This window comes from Anolis carolinensis, chromosome 1 (assembly GCF_035594765.1).
Source record: "Anolis carolinensis isolate JA03-04 chromosome 1, rAnoCar3.1.pri, whole genome shotgun sequence".
Taxonomy (NCBI): domain Eukaryota; kingdom Metazoa; phylum Chordata; class Lepidosauria; order Squamata; family Dactyloidae; genus Anolis; species Anolis carolinensis.
The window spans coordinates 175,598,934-175,618,163 of NC_085841.1; the positions used below are offsets into that span (position 1 = coordinate 175,598,934).

The following is a 19,230-nucleotide window of genomic DNA, read 5'->3' on the forward strand; positions in this document are numbered from 1 at the left end:
AGAAAGAGAGGGAGAGGGAGAGGGCTTATATGTGTGATGATGATGATGATGATGATGATGATGATGATGATGATGATCTTTATTTATATCCCACCTTTCTCCCCATGGGGACTCAAGGTGGCTAACATATATCCACACTAAATAGTTTTAAAAGAGCAATACGAACGTTAAAAACAATTAAATGATAACAGTGTGGTAAAAGCAGAATTAAAATACAGCAATTATATTAAAATGGTCATTAAAATTCATATCTCCCCCAATCCCACTCATCCTCCCCAGAGCTTCCCCTAATCCTAACCTTTCTCTTGGGAGGGAGTTCCACAGCCTAGGAGCAGCTACCGAAAAGGCCCTCTTGCGTGTTCCCACCAAGTGTGCTTGAATGGGTGGTGGGATCGAGAGAAGGCCCTCCTCAGTAGATGGTAGATGTCTCCCAGGTTCATAGAAAGAGATGTGGTCCTTCAGATAACCTGGACCAGAGCCATATAGGACTTTGTAGGTCAAAACCAGCACTTTGAATTGTGCTCGGAAACGTGTTGGCAGCCAATGGAATTGTGGCAACAGAAGAGTTGTATGCTTCCTGTAGCCAGCCAGTCTGGCTGCTGCTCTTTGGACCAACTGAAGTTTCTGAGCACTTTTCAAAGGCAGCCCCATGTAGAGTGCATTACAGTAGTCTTACCGGGATGTAACCAAGACGTGTACCACCGTGGCCAGATCTGACTTCTCCAGGAATAGGTGTAGTTGGTGCACTAGCTTTTACTTTTCCACCTCCCTCTGATTTTATCTGACTACCAAAAATCCCTTCATGCAACAATTCAGCAGGGGAAAGAGGAGGTACAAATGGGATAAAACTGATTATCACCTGTCTGTGGTGTGATATGATATAGTGAGACAGGAAGGATCTGCAAGCATTTGATTTTTACCAGATATGGAGGCCAGCAGTTTTGCACCACTGCCCTGGAAAGCTGGTTCAAGCACAAATAATATTCAGCTGGCTCCTCATATTTCCTAAGCTCTTATGTCTCGCGGCCTCTAACAGTTTGTTCACGCCACTTATCATTCCAAATTTATGCAAAGCTTTGAACCTTGTTCAGTTTTTAGCTTTTGCACAACTGGTCTCAAAGGATGTTAAAGACAAAGCTCATGGTATTTCAAAGATCCCTTCCTCCATCTGTGTGCTGACCTTGTGCTGGCAACTCATGTACCTTGACATCTTGTTAATTTTATATAGTTTCTCTTTGCTCTTAACCAGATGTTAAACCTCTCAGTCCCACATGAATTTTTTAAAACAAACGAGATTAAATGTGAAGTGAGGGAAGTATGTGAGGAGTTATGGCAAAGCCACACTTATTGCACAATTGTTTTAATAGTACAGATAGGATGAATAGTCAACAATATTCAAAAAAATTTTTTTAAAAGCATGAGAACCTTCACAATTTAGGATCTATTGTGTATAAAATTGGCGCATGATTGCTTTGCACAGAAAACATTTTTTGTGCTCAAAATTACATTTCTTGCACAAGAAAAAAGTGTTTCCTGTGCAAAAATGCTATGGAACAAGTCTCAAATTGCAATTAAGGGTGAATCCACAGAAAGTCTATATCCCAGCTTCAGGACCCATCTACACTGCCATGTAAAATCCAGATTATCTGCTTTGAACTGGATTATATGGCCATGTAAACTCATATAATCAAGTTCAAAGCAGATAATGTGGATTATCCAATTTGATAATCTGGATTATATGGCAGTGTAGAAGGCACCTCAGTATCCAGTATCCTGTCCCAGGTTTACCACATACACCCATTTTAATCCAAAATCAAATTGGTCTTGAATGCCAGGCATTCCCCTGCTTCCTGAAGTCACCTCAGTTCAAAGGGGGAATTTCTGGCATCTTCACATGTTCTCTGTATCAGATTACTTTAGGGACCCTTCCACACTGCCCCTATATCTCAGGAAATAATCTGGGATCAGATCCTGGGATATAGGACAGTGTAGAAGGGGCCCCAGGGCAGAATATCAAGGCAGAAAAACCACAATATCTGCTTTGAACTGGGCTATCTGAGTTCACGTTGCCATATAATCCCGTTAAATGTGGACTTTATACAGCTATGTGGAAGGGGCCTCAATCTCAAAACCAGAGTTGTTGACTGAGTTTTGTTTTTCTTCGAGGCACGCATGTGGATATAGGTATTTCTGCATAAATCTATCAACCAATAGCCTTTCTTCTTTTCCTGACATTATTCTAACACATCTGTACTTCCATTGGATGATTTTCCCTACCTTCCCTGTCTCACTCTCCTATATGAGTGATTGAGTGGATGCAGGAATGTCAATGTCTTGGCCAGGAGGTGTTGGAGGACTTCATCACATTGAAGCCCACATGGTGGATGATAGCGGGGGGATTTGCTATGCATTGTGGCAGGCAGTGTGGGGAACCCATCACCCCATGCCCTGCATTACCCCTTACATATCCCACAAGGTGAAGAATCATCACTTGGCTACCCCCCATTCTTCTCAATGAGACATGGGAAATTCTTGTTGCTCTGAGACTTTCACCTTTGTTCAGCGACGGAGCCCTGCTGGAAGTAGATGTACATAGTTTAATGGGATCCAGTGGGCTTCGTCCCTGAACTGAGGTGAAAGTGTTGTAGGATTGGCAAATTGGCTTGTGTGATAAGGTCATTCTTCCAATAGGCAGACTGGATGGGATGGAGGGCAGATGATGTCGCTGCCCAGTTTTCCTTCACGCTGGCTCTGTTGGGGAGAACGAGAACATAGGAAACTTCTCATGTTCTGGTTGCTTCATTGTAAAATGCTTTCAGCACAGTTTGGAGATTGAGCCCCTCTGGAAGTAGCTGTGTGTCATGTGATGGGATCCATTTGGCTCAGTCCCTGAACTGTGCTGAAAGTGTTCTACAAGGAGTAAGTTTGCCTGTGTGATGAAGTGGTAGGTCAACAGTGAAAGGGTACCAGGAATAGATTTTGGTGGCTCTCTCCTTGTCCTCTACCCATATTCTGCTCTTTCTGTCTACCCCAGAAACCCGTGAGAAGAAGGTCCTTCACTTCGCAAACATGTATCCCAACAATTCCAAGATTTAGAAAAAGACGATTTGCAAGTTTGGATCCAGCCTTTGTCTCCAAATACTGTTTTTGCAGCAAGAATAAAATGACCTCTTGTTTTGTTCTAGAAGAAAAAATTTAAAAAATATATCACATAATCGTTTTCTCTTATTTTATTTTATTTTTATAGGTGGATTTACAATTATATAGACACATACTATACATTTCCCCCTCTTTTATTTCCTTGCACCCCTGTGCTCCCCCTCTCCAGAGCCATTGCATCTTCTAAAGTCCCATTAGAAATTCAATTCTTCACGTGGAGGTAAATTCCCGTCTTCTTTTTCTAATACTTTTTCTAAGAATTTTCTCCAAATACTTTCAAAGTCATTTTTTCCATAATTCCTTACTTTTAAGTTTGATGTTAGCTTATAATTCAGCACCATTTTCCAGACCTCTTCATACCATTCATTACATTGTATTTTCATTTCTCCTTTGCAATATATTGCTATTAATAGTCTAGCTGTTGTTAATAGCATGTCTTATTTACAACATTTATACCCCGCCCTTCTCACTTTTGTTTTTCTCATAATCTCTTTTAATGAATAGCAATACTCCTACTGGATTTCTTCTAATTTTTATATTAATAGTATTTTCTATTTCCCTTATAACCATTTCCCAAAAATCTTGTAAATATTTACAATCCCACCACATATAAATATAGGTTCTGGTTTCTTGGCACCTTCTCCAACATTTTTCATTATTGTTCCTATTCATAATGCTTAACCTTCTTGGTGTTAAATACCACTTCCAAATTAATTAATAATAATTTTCTTTTATTCTAATTTACATGTTTTTTTCAGTTATCTTGCTTTCCATATCTCTTTCCATTCTTTCTCAGTTATTTTTGTTCCTACTTCCTCCTCCCATAATTCTATTAATATTAGTATTTTCCTTTTCCCTGTGTCTTTAATATTTTATATATTTTACTTGTTATTCCTTTTAATTGTTTATTGTTTTCTCTTTTTAATCCTTTTAATATCATTTCCTTGAATTGCATTATTTGTTTTCCGTTTTTATTTTGGACCCACCCATTTTTATTCCATTTTTCCAATTGAAGCTAATGGAGCCATGAAATATTTATTCCTCTCAGTTCTTCTCTCATTTTTACTTTTTTCCATTTTTTGTTCTATCCAATTTCCTACATTTTTTTAGTTCTCTTTTTTCAAATTCTTTATCTATTATCCCTTTTAATTCCTTTGGAAAATCTCTAATCCTCCTACTTTTTGGGAGTTTTACCAAAGTTGTTTGTTTAATCTGTTCTTTCCCCCATAATTACAATATTTATTTTTCATTTGTTGCAATTTAGTTCTTTTTTTGTAATCTTTAATAGAATCATTCTGAATTAAAAAAATATTTTAAGTAGAACTTTAATTTTTGCTAATGCTATTCTACTGAACCATTATAGTTTTAAGTTGTTATATTCCTTTAACTTTCCCTCTACATCTTTTCTTAATTCTTCTAATTTTTTCTTTCTGTATCTTTTAGATTTTCGGTTATGGTTATTCCAAGGTATTTTATATTCTTTTTCATGTGTTTTTTCATATTGTTTATATTTGTTTGGTTTTTAGACTCTTCTTCCTCCTGTTTAGCATAGAAAATTGCATTACTTCTGATTTATTCCAATTTATCTTCAATGCAGTCACGCATTCAAATTCTGTTAAATGTTTCTTCCTTATCTCCATTTTCTTTGTTATCTCCTTAATTGTTATCAATATATCATCCGCAAATAAACTAATTTTTCCTAACTTTATTCCGATCCCTTCTAATTCATTGTATTTCCTTATTACATTGGCCAAGAGTTCCATTACTATCACAAATAATATGGGAGTTCCCTGTCTTGTGCCTTGTGATATTTTTATCTCTCCGGTGACACCATCATTTATTATTATCCAAATACATTTGGTTCATTCTTTTTTTAATCTTATTTCAAATTTCTTCATAATTACATGGATAGTTAGCCATTCCACACTGCAAAAGGCTTTAAATATATACAGTGCTGGAATCCTTTCCCCCTTCTATTATCTGTATTTTATTTATTACTCTACCTATCAGGTTGGACATTTGCCTTCCTTTTATGAACCCACATTGATCTTGTTTTATATATTTATACATACAGTTATTCATCCCATTGGTAATAATTGCCATTATAATTTTAGTGTCTTGCTTGATTAATGATATTGGTCTTCAAGAGCCAGGGTCTGTCAAATCTTTCTTTGGTTTAGGCATTAATATTGTTAATGATTGATTCCATGATTCCAATATTTTTCTCCATTCATTATTGCATTAAATAATTCTAGTAGTTTTGGAATTATCATTGACTCAAATATTTTATAATATTCTGGGCCCAGCCCACCATTTTGAAAATGTCCTAATTATATGCTCTATTTCCTCTTTCCTAATTGGTGCTTCTAGTAACTCTCTGTCTGTTTCTTCTATTTTTAGTCCAATTTGCTTCCATATATTTATTTATTTTATACTTTGAACATTCTCCAGCCTAATAAAGTTCTTTATAAAATTATTCAAATACCTTTAATTTTTCTTTCATAGACCTGCAAATATTTCCTAATTCATTTATCACACCATTTATCTCATTTTTCATTTTTTTTTCTTTTGTCAGGCTCTGACTAACAATTTTGAATTTTTATTACTATATTAAAAACTCTTTTCAAATATATCAATTTTTTTGAACTTCATCTATTTCTATCTTATCCAATTCTTCCTTCTTAGCTCTCAATTTGTTTTATATGAGTTTTGTTCTTTTTATTATATATTGTTTTTCTCATTTTTCTATGTCTTTTTTCCAATTTATTTATTTTTTCTTCTTGTTTCTTTTTATTAAGATTATACATTTCTTTTATGCATAATCCTCTTGCCACTGCTTTCATAGTTTCCTATAATATATTTTTGTTACATTGTTATTATTTATGTTCCATATTTCTTTCCAATTTAATCCAATTCTCTTGATAATTTTCTCATGGTTTAATATATTGGAATTTAATCTCAATCTTCTAATTTGTTCATAGTCTTATTTGTTTATAATTTCTAAATTTACTATAGCATCATTTGATACTCTTATTATTCCTATTTCTGAATTGAATAGTCTATCTACCATATTTTTTGAAATGAAAAGGTAATCTATTCTGGTACATGTTTTATGTACTGCTGAGTAAAATGTATATTTTCTTTCATCTCCCTTTATTAATCTCCTTGAGTCTTTTAATCCCATTTATTCGTTATTCTATTTAATTAAGTTATATTATTATTATTATCTTTTACTGTTGGGTTTGACTTATCCTTTATCTTATCCAGATAGAGGGGAGAGTCAAAACAAGAGCGAATAAGAGCATGAGGAAAATGGCTGCTGTGGAAACGGCCTTAGTCCCTTTCCTTTTAGGAGAGCAGCAGAAAGAGTTTCCCCTCCATGGTTTCAGCTCCAGCTGGAGCCTCCATCCCACATCTTGCTGAGAGCCCATCTGGCGTGATGCAAGGGAGTGAAGAACAGGGACAAGCCTTGGGTGGATCCATCTTGCACAGCCATTTCTGTGCTTTTGACCCTTTGCTTTTGAAGCCATCCCTGCCATATGGACTGTGATCTGAACTGTTACATTTGTTCTCTTTGAAACACCACATTCATCACTTTGCACATCTGAGTTTATTGGCACTGAAGCAATGCATGTGTTTGTGTAATATATTCCTCAGCTACATTCTTGGATCTTGACGGGAGAACATCTTCCCTCCCCATCTCCAAACTTAGTTCTTTGGAGGGAATGGCACTGCATGAGTTACAGCTTTTCCTTCAAAGGGAAAAGTGGCAGTCATTGCCATATTTGTATAATTAAGGAGCCGGGAGATGACGAATGTTTGCTTGGGCTGTTGATGCTTTGAAACAATGATCTTGAGTGCAGCTGAGCAGAAAGAAAGGCTATAATCCATGTAAAGTTTTCTGGAAGGACAAGGAAATCCGGAAGGCTTCCCATCTGGTAGAGAGAGGGAGGAAGGGAGGGAGGGAGAGAACTAATGGATATTGATTTGAAAAAACTTTAGTTGGGGCACTTCTTGAGTCACTTAATTTTTTCACCAACCCACACTGCATATTTAAAGTTCCCACTCTTCTGAATATATGCCCTCTTTTTGCTCATAACCCAATTCTGCAGTTACCATCCTAGGAAGGGGAAGTCATAGTGAGGGGAAGTCATAGGGAGGAGGGAGCAAGCTTATTTTCTGCTGCCCTGCAGACTAGGACACGGAACAATGGCTTCAAACTACAGGAAAGGAGATTCCACCTGAACATCAGGAAGAACTTCCTCACTGTGAGGGCTGTTCGGCAGTGGAACTCTCTCCCCCGGACAGTGGTGGAGGCTCCTTCTTTGGAGGCTTTTAAGCAGAGGCTGGATGGCCATCTGTCGGGGGTGCTTTGAATGCAATTTCCTGCTTCTTAGCGGGGGGTTGGACTAGATGGCCCTTGAGGTCTCTTCCAACTCTACTATTCTATGATTCTATGATTCTATGATTTGCATATGGATAACTAAGCAGTACAATACTATGGATGTTTAGCTCAGAAGTAAGCCTCGAGTTCAGTGGGATTTACTTGTAGTAAACCATATACAGCCATCCCTCTACATCCATGGATTCTGTATCCATGAATTCAATTATCCATGGATATAAAGCATTAACAGAAAAAAAATCCAAAAGGCAAATCTTGATTTTGCTATTTTATATAAAACGTCTTTATTATGTCATTGTATATAATGGACTTGAATATAAATGAATTTTGGTCCAATGGGGTCCTGGAGTGAAACTCCATGGGATACCAAAGGCCAATACCCATTCATTTACAAAAAAAGAAAAAAAAAAGAAAAAAAGACAATCATGCAGAAAAGTAAGGGAGAAAGGAGAAAAAAGATATCCCATGACTGCTCCTTTTGAGGTGCTTCCAGACAGGGGTAAAACCCATGCCAATGTGGGTTTTAAAAACCTTCTTCAGCATGGGTTTTAGACCCCTCAAGCTGCCCAAAACCTGGGCTTTCCCAGGCACAGTGTCTATGCCATTCTGGTAAGTACTTCTATTCTGTCTTGGTCAGACCACACCTGGAATGCTGTGTCCAATTCTGGGCACCGCAATTTAAGGAAGATGTTGACAAGCTGGAATGTATCTGGAGAGTGCAACTATAATGATCAAGGGTCTGGAGAACAAGCCCTATGAGGAGTGGCTTAAAGAGCTGGACATGTTTAACCTGCAGAAGAGAAGGCTGAGAAGAGACATAATGGCTATGTATAAATATATGAGGGGAAGTCATAGGGAGGAGGGAGCAAGCTTGTTTTCTGCTGCCCTGGAAACTAGGACGTGGACCAATGACTTCAAACTACTGGAAAGGAGATTCCACCTGAACATTAGGAAGAACTTCCTCACTGTGAGTGCTGTTCAGCAGTGGAACTCTCTGCCCCGGACTGTGGTGGAGGCTCCTTCTTTGGAGGCTTTTGAGCAGAGTCTGGATGGCCATCTGTTGTGGGTGCTTTGAATGCGATTTTCCTGCTTCTTGGCAGAGGGTAGGGCTGGATGGCCCACGAGGTCTCTTCCAACTCTGTTATTATATTATTCTATGATTCTATGAGCGATTCATTGTTTTTCACACGGCTGGAGTTGGCATCCTAACATTGATACAGACTTTTATCTGTTGAGAATACTGGATAACTGTCCAGAAATAAACTTAACTCTAGAAAGAATTGTTTATGTTCAGAAATGGAAGTAACCAGTTACTCTAACATAAGAAGAATGGGTGAGGAAGATTTGTGAGCTAGCTGAGATGCATAAATTGATTATACTGATTAAGGAGAAATCTTTGACCAACGTAAAGAAAGATAAGGATTTCTCAATTACTTTTTCACAACAATGATGGAGACATTTATCAACTGTAGGATTAATGAATTGATAAGAGTGATATCAAAAGTAGAAGTGTGAATATGTAATATCATTTAAAAGATGTAGCTAATAAAGAGTAAAAAGCATCAGATAGTGTCTGTCTTGCTTTTGACAGTTGTTTATCTTTGTCATAAAGAGTATGATTTCAAAAACCATTGCCTTACATAGTATGCCCTGGGTACATTGAATTCTAAAAGAAAAATGGCTTCAGAGTTTGAAACATTTTTCAATTGAAACATAGGTTCTCCATGGAAGTCAGGTGCATGCAGAGGATTTAGACTTTTACGTATATCCAGAACACCAGTGCTTTCAGACACATGGAATTTGGACTTCAGCAGTAAATTTTACAGGTGTATAAAAGGTAAAGGTTTCCCTTGACGATAAGTCCAGTCATGTCTGACTCTGGGGGTTGGTGCTCATCTCCATTTCTAAGCCAAAGAGCCAGCATTGTCCGTAGACACCTCCAAGGTCATGTGGCCAGCATGACTGCATGGAGCGCTGTTACCTTCCTGCCGGAGCGGTACCTATTGATCTACTCACATTTGCATGTTTTCAAACTGCTAGGTTGGCAGAAGCTGGAGTTAACAGTGGGTGCTCACTCTGCTCCTGGGATTTGAACCTGGGACCTTTCATTCTGCAAATTCAGCAGCTCAGTGCTTTAACACACTTTGCCACCAGGGCTCAGGTGTATATACAGGTGTATAGACTGGATAAATCTAGAGACAGATGTTTGGGCTTTAGTCTTTGGAACATATGTTGAGTTTCACACAAGTCTCCCAGAAAGTAGAAGGCTGAAGGAAATGATGGCAATGAGGAGGACATTGGGAAGTACTTGAGATGGCAATAGAGCCCTGAGCTGGCATAACGTTTAAGTTGGAGTACGTGTGAGACTGGGAGGTGCTTCAGTCTACATTTTCTCTTACGTAGAAAAGGTATGATGATAGAATTGCCTTGTGGTAATAATAAATGCAAACTGAGGGGCTCATAAATGAATGCCAGTGATGTATTTTGCACCAGTATTTTTGCTTTACATTCTTGAAAGCAGTAATGTATTAATGTACTGAACACTGTATCATGATACACAGATGGTTCACTAAGGCTCTACACAGCCCTAAAATGCAGGCTGTGAAATGGATTAGCCTGAGGTGTCCAGATGACATTTCAAACTAATCCATCTCAACCTAGGGTAAGCCCGATTTTCCAGGTTTAGACCAGATTTTTAAAAATACCTCAAAAGATTGTCCAGACCTTTGGAGGTGTGGGGCTTGTGGAGTCAGGCACCTGGGATCGCCACTTGCGATCCCAGTTTTCTGTCCCCACAGCCATTTCGCCAACAGAGAGCCTTGGAGTAGGAATTCCCCTCTCCCTCTCCAAAAACCTGTGTTGGCTGTTTGAGGAATCAGGAAGCGAAGGGAAGTCTCTGCCTGAGGCTAGGGCTGGTAAGTTGAAGGTGAAATGGAGGATTAGGAAGGGAGGCTGGCAGTGCCCCTGCTCATCCATGCTGATCACTGATCAGCATGGGTGGGTATCTTCCACCACCCACCCACTCCAGCCAAAAGGGCAGGGTTTTGACGAGCTGTCTGACTTTTACAGTGAGTGAAACTAGCATTTATGCTGTTTTCACTTGCTTTTTAGGATTGTGTGGAAGCGGCTTCAGTTGCTTTCCCACTTAAAGCCCTTCCAGACAGCATTATTATCCAGGATAAAGAAGTGGAGCAAAACATTTGCGGTATGTTAAGGAATTCCAGACATGGAGCTCTCAGTGCTGGCAAATAGTTCCCTAGCATCCTGAAAGTTTTGTTTGTAGTGGATTCTTTAAAATGGTCACAGAACATCCGCCAGAAGTTTTTTATTTTTATTTTTTTATCTTTAATTGATGTTCTGAGATGCGCTGGATCTCATAAGTGCTGATGTGGATATTAGAAAGTACACACAAGCATATTTTTGTCATCATCTCTCCTCACTCTCCTGGAGCCTTTATGTTTGCTGTCTTGATCCTCACTTCTCTTTGAGGTCACTTGACTGCTATACTGATGCCCACTGTGTAACTTAATCTCTGTTTAATTTCATATATATCAAAACAAAGAAATGGGAGCAGAGAATTCTCATGGGAATTGCTTTCCAATTGTGCTTCTGTTTAGCTACCTGTGTGTCCGTGGTTCCATCTGTTTATAGCTCTCATCAGCTGTTTTGAAATTTTAAAATGCTCACAGGTGCTGGAGCAATCCATACCAGTGTATTGCAATGAAATCCCATGTTTTTCTTAAGTGCGGGGATATACAGTCATGCGAATATGCACATTTTTTGGCCGATCTCATAATTCAAGTACAGCTTTTTACCTTGTACTTTGCATCCGATTGTGTGATACAGCCTCCATTTTTGGCAAATGCCAACTAGCCAATCCTCTTTTATCTTGGTTTCTCTCGGGTTTTAGGGCCCTTAATTTTTAATATGAGTTAGAATTTCTCTGACAAAAGCTCTTTTTCTTTTCAGATCTAAAAATTGGTGCTCTGCAAAACAAACCCACCCACTGAAGAAAATGAGAAAACATCGACATTCGTCCTTAGGAGCAATTATTTGTCTCTTATTCTCAGGTTATTATATGGCTGCCGCCCAGCAGCAAAACAGTAAGTTTCTTTCACATTCAAATAAGTTAATATTTTCAGAATTCAGGGAATGTCATTTGGAAATTGTGAAGAAGCCTATTGAGTCCTAACTCTTTTCTGTTTAAGTCTGTTGTACTTGTTGCAGCTCTATATCCTTGGATCTATAAGTACATTCAATGAATCTGATATCATGAAAAAGTATTCAAAAGTTAGAATGTTAAATGTGCAGGACAACTAACTTCCAATTCTGTAATCTCTTTTATCATTTAAAATATTAAAAATTAAGTACTTCCCAGCACACTATTGCAAAGTTGTGATTTTAGTAGCGCTTTATACCAGTTTTAAATACTTCATTGAATGTTTATGTTAAATTCCTATAAACACTGGGACAGTGCAGAAATAAGTCTGAGTTAATTCTTTGGGGCTTGTGAAAGCCTGTTTCTGAAAGAAAAGTAATCTTCTAAGGAATTCTTTTCCAGCTAGGAATTTGTTCCATATCTTTCCAACAGTCCCTTTTTTCTTCCAAAGCTCTTCCTTTAACTTTCTCCCAACACAAACTTTTCTTTTTCCTTTATTTACCTGTCAAGGAAGGATGGTACTACCAGTGAAAATGTATAGAAAGAGAAGGTGGGAAGTTTTCCTCTCCCTTCCATCCTTATCTTTTGCCAAGATCATCCAGGTCAGTGGTTCTAAATCTGTGGGTCCCCAGGTGCTTTGGCCTACAACTCACAGAACTGCCAGCCAGTATACCAGCTGTTAGGATTTCTGGGATTTAAAGGCCAAAACAACTGGGGACCCACAGATTGAGAACCACTGATCTAGGTAGTAGCAGCAGCACATCAAGTCACAAATCGTAGGAAAAAATCAAAGAGCCATTTCTCCCAAAGGTTACTATGTATAACTCAAGCTATCTCTGTGTCAGAGACAGAAAGGGGGAAGGAATGAATTTTTAAAAATAAAAAATGCATGTTGTTGTAATAATACCAGTAGAAGATGGAAGATGGAAAGAATGTCCAATTTGGTCTTATCTTATTTCAGCATAAATGTATGAAGTTCCAATTAAATATGTCGGGCATGCTTTCACATCTACACAGTCAAAAGAACTACACTAGGATACACAATCATTTTAGAATGTTTTACAGACATTTCTGACTTTTTGTAACAATGATTTCAATGAGCAACATTGCTAAAATAAAAATGAAAGTACCATTGGCATACCTGGAACAAGTACAAATGTTAGTAGGGCAAACATCTTCCTTAAAAAAACATTTATCCTGCAGATTAATGTGTTCAGAGTTTTATGAGTTTTATGCTAGTGCTGATGCCTAAGAAGGTTAATATTGTCAGTGGTAGGATGGGATTTCCTCCCACTGACCTCTGGAAAATCATGAATCACTGTGTTTTTTTAAAGATGGTGCTGCTGACATAATATTTCTAGTGGATTCCTCTTGGAGCATTGGAAAGGAACATTTCCAACTTGTTCGGGAGTTTCTGTATGATGTTGTAAAACAATTAGATGTGGGTGGAAATGATTTTCGGTTTGGCCTGGTCCAGTTCAGCGGAAACCCACATACAGAGTTCCAGTTAAACACGTACCATACTTTGCAAGATGTCCTCTCCCATATCTCACACATGCCTTATATGGGGGGAGGAACCAAGACTGGACAAGGATTAGAGTTCCTAATTCGGAACCATCTAACTAAAGTTTCTGGAAGCAGAGTGAGTGATGGCACTCCCCAGGTTGTTGTAGTGTTAACGGACGGACGGTCACAGGATGATGTGACTCTGCCATCCTCTGTTCTTAAATCTGCCGATGTAAACATGTTTGCCATTGGAGTGCAGGATGCAGTGGAAGGGGAGTTAAAGGAAATAGCAAGTGAACCCCTTGAGATACACCTGTTCAACCTAGAGAACTTTACTGCTCTCCACGGCATTGTAGGAGAGTTAGTTGAAAGTATTCACTCATCACTGACTCCAGGCATGGCTGGAGAAAAAGGAGTGGTTAAAGACATCACAGGTAACCCTATTCTGCTGTGACATTGCAATATTTGTACTTAACTGCTACTATTCTATGGTCTGAAGCATTTTGATGTGTCAGCCAAGGGTATTTCCAGGCAACCACAACCAACAAATTCAATTTGTGTTGCTATTCTGGGACTTCTAAAAAGGGTATCTACATATTAACGTACATAGGGTAATGCCAGGTGATATATAAACAAGTCAGGGTATTAGAGGTGAAAGGGAAGTGTAAAGTGCCACAGAATGTAGCATTGCTGTAGGCATCCTCTTCTCCTCCCCTTTTAAGCACTAGTCAGTGATCCCTTGCTTGAGGACCACAATACAAAGAGTGCTCCATCTCACGCAAATTTATATAATACTTTTGAAAATAATACACAGAAGGATAGGGGGCTATCAATGAGAAAAGCTTTATCTTATCCCTGCTGCGTTTGATGCATCATTGGACGAAACCTTAATTCTCCCTAGCCATATTATGGGTATCAGGAAAATTAGATGTTTATACATGTTCAAGCTGGATAGCTTATTTTTTTCAACTGTTGGGTGTAACTATCAGAATTGCCTGGAAAGACCTGAAGGTGCACATCCAAAGGGTTAAAAACAAAGGTTTTCTTGACATGATTATTTTTTGACTTATAAAACAAATACAATATACAATGAGATCCAATACATCTCAGTCATTGCCATCCTTAGTGTTATACATTTGCTCACCTCCCTGCATTCAAGGAAGTAATATCTCAACCTTATGTTCATATCAATTTTGTCAGAGATAATTAGAACTTATCCATTTTGCAGATATTGAGAAACTGTACAACTTAGCCTATCTATCTCTAATACAAAAGTAGAACACACCCTCTCATTAGTCTATACGAATAGGATTAATCGTTAAAATTCCACTGTGTCATTCCATCATTGAAAAACTGTTTAAATGTAGTGGCCAGGCTCAAATTTATTTTAATAGCAAGCAGATGAGAGAGGGGGAGGGGACAGGAAAGGATGCTCCTTTTCCAAAGTTAATGGTTAAGAGGAACATTCACTGTTAAATGCAAGATAAATAAAGCACCTTTTTGGAAAGATGCTTTGCATTTATCTTTACTCTGCCTTTGCTTTCTTTTTCATAATTTCACATTAAAATTGTTTTTAAAAATGAAACTTCACTGCAGAGGGACTTAGGTATAGAATCATGCTGTAAAATAAGGCTAAAGTCCTTTTATGGCTCTAAGCATGTCTAAAATGTTTCATCAAGGGAAAGTGCTTTCCCAGCTGTATCTATAAGTGTGTTCCAATTGTTCCATCAACATTAAAATAGCTCCTTTCCACAGTTTCAACTTTCTAGGCAGGGAGACAACGGACAGTTCTGCAACAGAATGGGCTCAAGAGTTTGAAGCCCATTCCACAAATGTCTGAGCAACTATGAGCCAATATAACACTAGTGTATATGAGCACTTCTGCTAATGTGTATAGGATCTTGGCTTTAATATGTTCCATCAGGTGTTCCATAATACCAAGTTATCGCACCTTTGTTTTTACCCCTTGGAATGCATGAAAAAGGAAGAGAATTTTGAGCGGTGAAGGATAATAGCAATGTGCAGATTATAATAACACTCATCGTGTCTTGTCTCATTAACCTCTCACTTCAATGCCATCATTTGCTCCACCTTCCACCATTGCTTTGCTGCATGACACACATCAAAATAAATGTTTTCACCTAATTTTCTGCTCAATTTACAGGGCAAAGGTTTTGATTAATGGAAGAAAAAAAATCACAAAATATTGTTTGTGGAGTTTTGATATTTTTACATCAATGTTAATGGGTTTTTTTGGAACCATATCTTGTTTTCCTTCTTTAAACCAATTTTTGTCTATGGCCAGGAAGGTTCTTGGTCACTGGCTTTAACAGACTTTCAGCTGAACTCCATATGACACCCAATTCTTGCAAAAAGGGGCTATAATGGAGAAGCATTTTCTTTAAATGCGTGTTATTCCCTTCCTTCATTTAAGGGTCTAGAAATGGTCACCTTCTTCTGATCTCTTTGAAAGCCCCTTTCTTACCATTGCATTCCATGTGCTGTAAAGAATCTGAACTGACATATGATGTGGGGTTCTCTAATTCGATCAGATGCTATTTTCTATCCACTATGTGGACAAGAAAGACCATGATTCCACCCTAATGCAGTAGTGTATTAGCCTTCAGGCAAAGGCTGAAGACGGGTTCTGATTCTAAACCTATGTGATATCAATATGCATATAAATAACAACAACAACTATGATGATCCATGATTAAATGGTCTAATTAGGTTGAAAGAGCATCTGCATTAAAATATTACTATGGTTGCCTCTGCCCCCTTATAATGACCAAGATTTTTCTTTTTCTAGAAATTTCTAGAAATTTCTAGAAATTTCAAGATTCAGTTGAAACCTATATTTCATCTGAGGCAAAACAACAATTTTATTATGCCAGTGTTGTGTTTTTTTACAGCGTCAGCATATTTAACTCCATGTTTCTCTGCTTCCAAAGAATGTGTTAAAAGACAGATTTGGTTATGCTAGAATATATAAGAGGTCAAGCTTTCCTGGTAATGTGCAAAGATCATTCACGAATTTGCCCTGATATGTAGTATATACCATTGTGGATAACAACTTAAATGCTGCTTTCTATTTAAGGTCTCTGCTTAGTTGTGTAACAAAGCATGCTTTAATTTGCTCTCCACCATCAGCTTAACCCTTCATGGTGTACTGAAGTATAATATTTCTGGAGAGACAAATTATCCAACAACTATTTATCCCTGTTTCTCCTAGATCAGCAGTATTTGACATAATCCACAGATTAGCCTTTAGAACCTTCAACATCAGATGTCATGAAGAATAGCACTGAAAAAAATCTGACCCAAAACATGGTTTTTAAAATAAGGAACAGGAAGCTTTAAGTAGGATCCTGAAAATGTTTCTGTAGCATGTGCGTGCACGTGCACTCAAATAATATCTTCTGTTTTTCCCTCAAAGTGCTCAGCATAGTTGAAATGTGGCTTGGTGAAATATAAACTAGCTGAGGCTGAGCTATCATGGCTTAATTTTCCTATGGCCCACCCTGGATGTTCATTCAAGCCATGCCCATAACTAGCAGCATGAATTAAGTGTTCAGCATACATGTTGATCTAATTGTACCTTTAATATGGCATAATATTCCTTTGGACAGACTCTTTGTTAATTCCTTTTGATGAACTTTGAGAAACACAAAGTCAAGTATTGCACCATTTCAATATTAGCAGCAACTAATTGGCGAAAAACTTTAAGAAGGATAAACATGACAGGTGTGCATTAAGTCTGATTGTTAATCATCACGGTTTTTAGCCAACCACAGCAGAATTCAAGTGTCTAATCCAGGTAACAGATGCCCCTTCTACACAGCTGCATAAAATCCACATTATCTTCTTAGAACTGGATTATATGGCAGTGTTGACTCTGGGCCCTTCCACTCAGCCATATAACCTAGAATATCAAGGCAGATAATCCAAAATATCTGCTTTGAACTGGGTTATCTGAGTCCACACTGCCATATATTCCATTTCAAAGCAGAAAATGTGGGGTTTTATTCTGCTGTGTGGAAGGGGCCTAAAATAATCCAGTCCAAATCAAATAATGTGGATTTTCTGCTTTGATTATCTGGATTATCTGGCAGTGTAGAAGGGGCCAGTGTGTGTTTGTGGGTATATGTGCCTTCAAGCCACCCAGTGATTTAGGGCAACACCATAAATTTCATAGGTGGTTTTAGATGTTCCTTTCATTGAAAGACAGATCATAGCACATATTCCTTGGGTGTCTTATATCCAAGTTCTGACTAGAACTGACCCTGCTTAGCTTCCAAGATCAGATGTGGTCTGGTGTTTTAATGGTACACTGTTTTGTTTTGTGTTTTCCACATGGTTTCTCCCAATCGCACCAGATGTGTTTATCACAGCACATGGTAACCATCCTGTGATAAGTATATCTTTGAAAGGTATATTATTCTTGTGGTTATAAGGTTCTTCTAGCTGAGATAGCTGATCCATTCAGAAACAGTTATAGCTACAAAAAGTTGGATAATTATGTTGATTGGCTTCACTGCCTAATTTTAACACGATTCTGCATTACTTGATTGAATATCCAGCTGTCATGTTTGATTATATGTACAGTATTTAAAAAAATAATTTCTATAAGTTTATATGCTTGAGTTATATTTTTCTAAATTTTCTCAATTATAAGCATTGGATCTTACATCCAATATGTATTGTCAATTAGAGTTTGGGAAAATCATAAATCTATTCTAAATTCTTTTGATACAGTGGACTATCGATCTAGCTATTGACCTAGAAAATGAATTTTAAATGTCTGTATATAGGATATATGTTTAGAGGGAGAGGCAAATGCATTCTAATACTACATCCTGTTTAAATAAAAATATGCCATTTAAGTTTGATATATTTCAAATTTTGCCTTATACTGTTAGTTTACTATTGGGAATTTTCAGGCTCTATGCACCTGAAAATGTTTCCTTACGATGTTTCAATTGTATGTTGGCTCTCAAACAAAATCGCATCTGCAAAAGACATGCCATATGTGATACACTTATCATGTATAATACTGACCCATATTATATTTTATGGTGCATGAAGATACGGGAATGAGACTGTGATATAATATAAAATTCAGTGTGAGAAGATGCCCAAAATAGAATTCTGAGCAGAAATTCTTTCAAATACACTGCCAGATATGCATATGTATATATAAATAAGTGAGCTGGTAGTTCATATTCAATCAGAATGCAGAAATTGCAGGCAAATTACATGACATTGACCATCACATGTTTTGTTCTTTCATAATCATGTTTCTTGCTGGCTTCCAAAGAAACATGTCAGAACATTGTTCAACTTGCATGATATCACTTTGTTTAATGCTTTCACCTGTTGCATTTCTCTTTTTTTCAAGCACAAGAATCTGCTGACATTATTTTCCTTATTGATGGATCAAACAACATCGGCCCTGTCATTTTCGCAACCGTTCGTGATTTCGTTGCAAATGTAATTGAAAGACTCTCAGTTGGATCTGAGTCCATACGCGTTGGGGTGGTGACATATAGTGATCAATCCAGGACTGCTTTCTTCTTGAACAGCCACACCCGAAAAGCCGATGTTCTCGAGGCAGTGAAGGCCCTTAGCTTTCCCGGGGGCGAGGAGGCTAACATTGGGGAAGCCCTTGAATTTGTGGTACAAAACCACTTTAATCGTTCAGGAGGTAGCAGGATAGAGGAACACGTCCCCCAGGTCTTAGTACTGATAAGTTCCAGTGAGTCTAGTGATGACATTAGAGAAGGGGTCCTGGCCATGAAGCAAGCTGGTGTATTCTCATTTAGCATTGGGGTCAAAAATGCTGACAATGTAGAGCTTCAGCAAATTGCTACTGATGGAAGCTTCGTGTTTACCATCCTGGACACCCGTAACCTTGGCGACCTTGAAGACCTCTTACTGCCAAATATTGTTGGAGTGGCCCAAAGATTCATTTTGTTAGATACCCCAACCGTTTTTACAGAAGGTA

The 19,230-nt window shown here is 37.9% G+C and overlaps 1 protein-coding gene across 3 annotated transcripts in view; it reads left to right on the forward strand.

The window, feature by feature from the left end:
* col6a3 (collagen type VI alpha 3 chain) overlaps positions 1-19,230 on the forward strand; it is a 123,969-nt gene that overhangs the window by 15,875 nt on the left and 88,864 nt on the right. For 2 of the 3 annotated variants that reach the window (XM_008114626.3, XM_062959761.1), the window contains exons 2-4: positions 11,531-11,664; positions 13,055-13,660; positions 18,625-19,227. In XM_008114626.3, the coding sequence (XP_008112833.2) occupies positions 11,577-11,664; positions 13,055-13,660; positions 18,625-19,227 (1,297 nt within the window). In that variant the 5' untranslated portion in view covers positions 11,531-11,576. The remainder of the gene's footprint in view (positions 1-11,530; positions 11,665-13,054; positions 13,661-18,624; positions 19,228-19,230) is intronic. The other variant, XM_062959769.1, reaches the window with a different exon arrangement.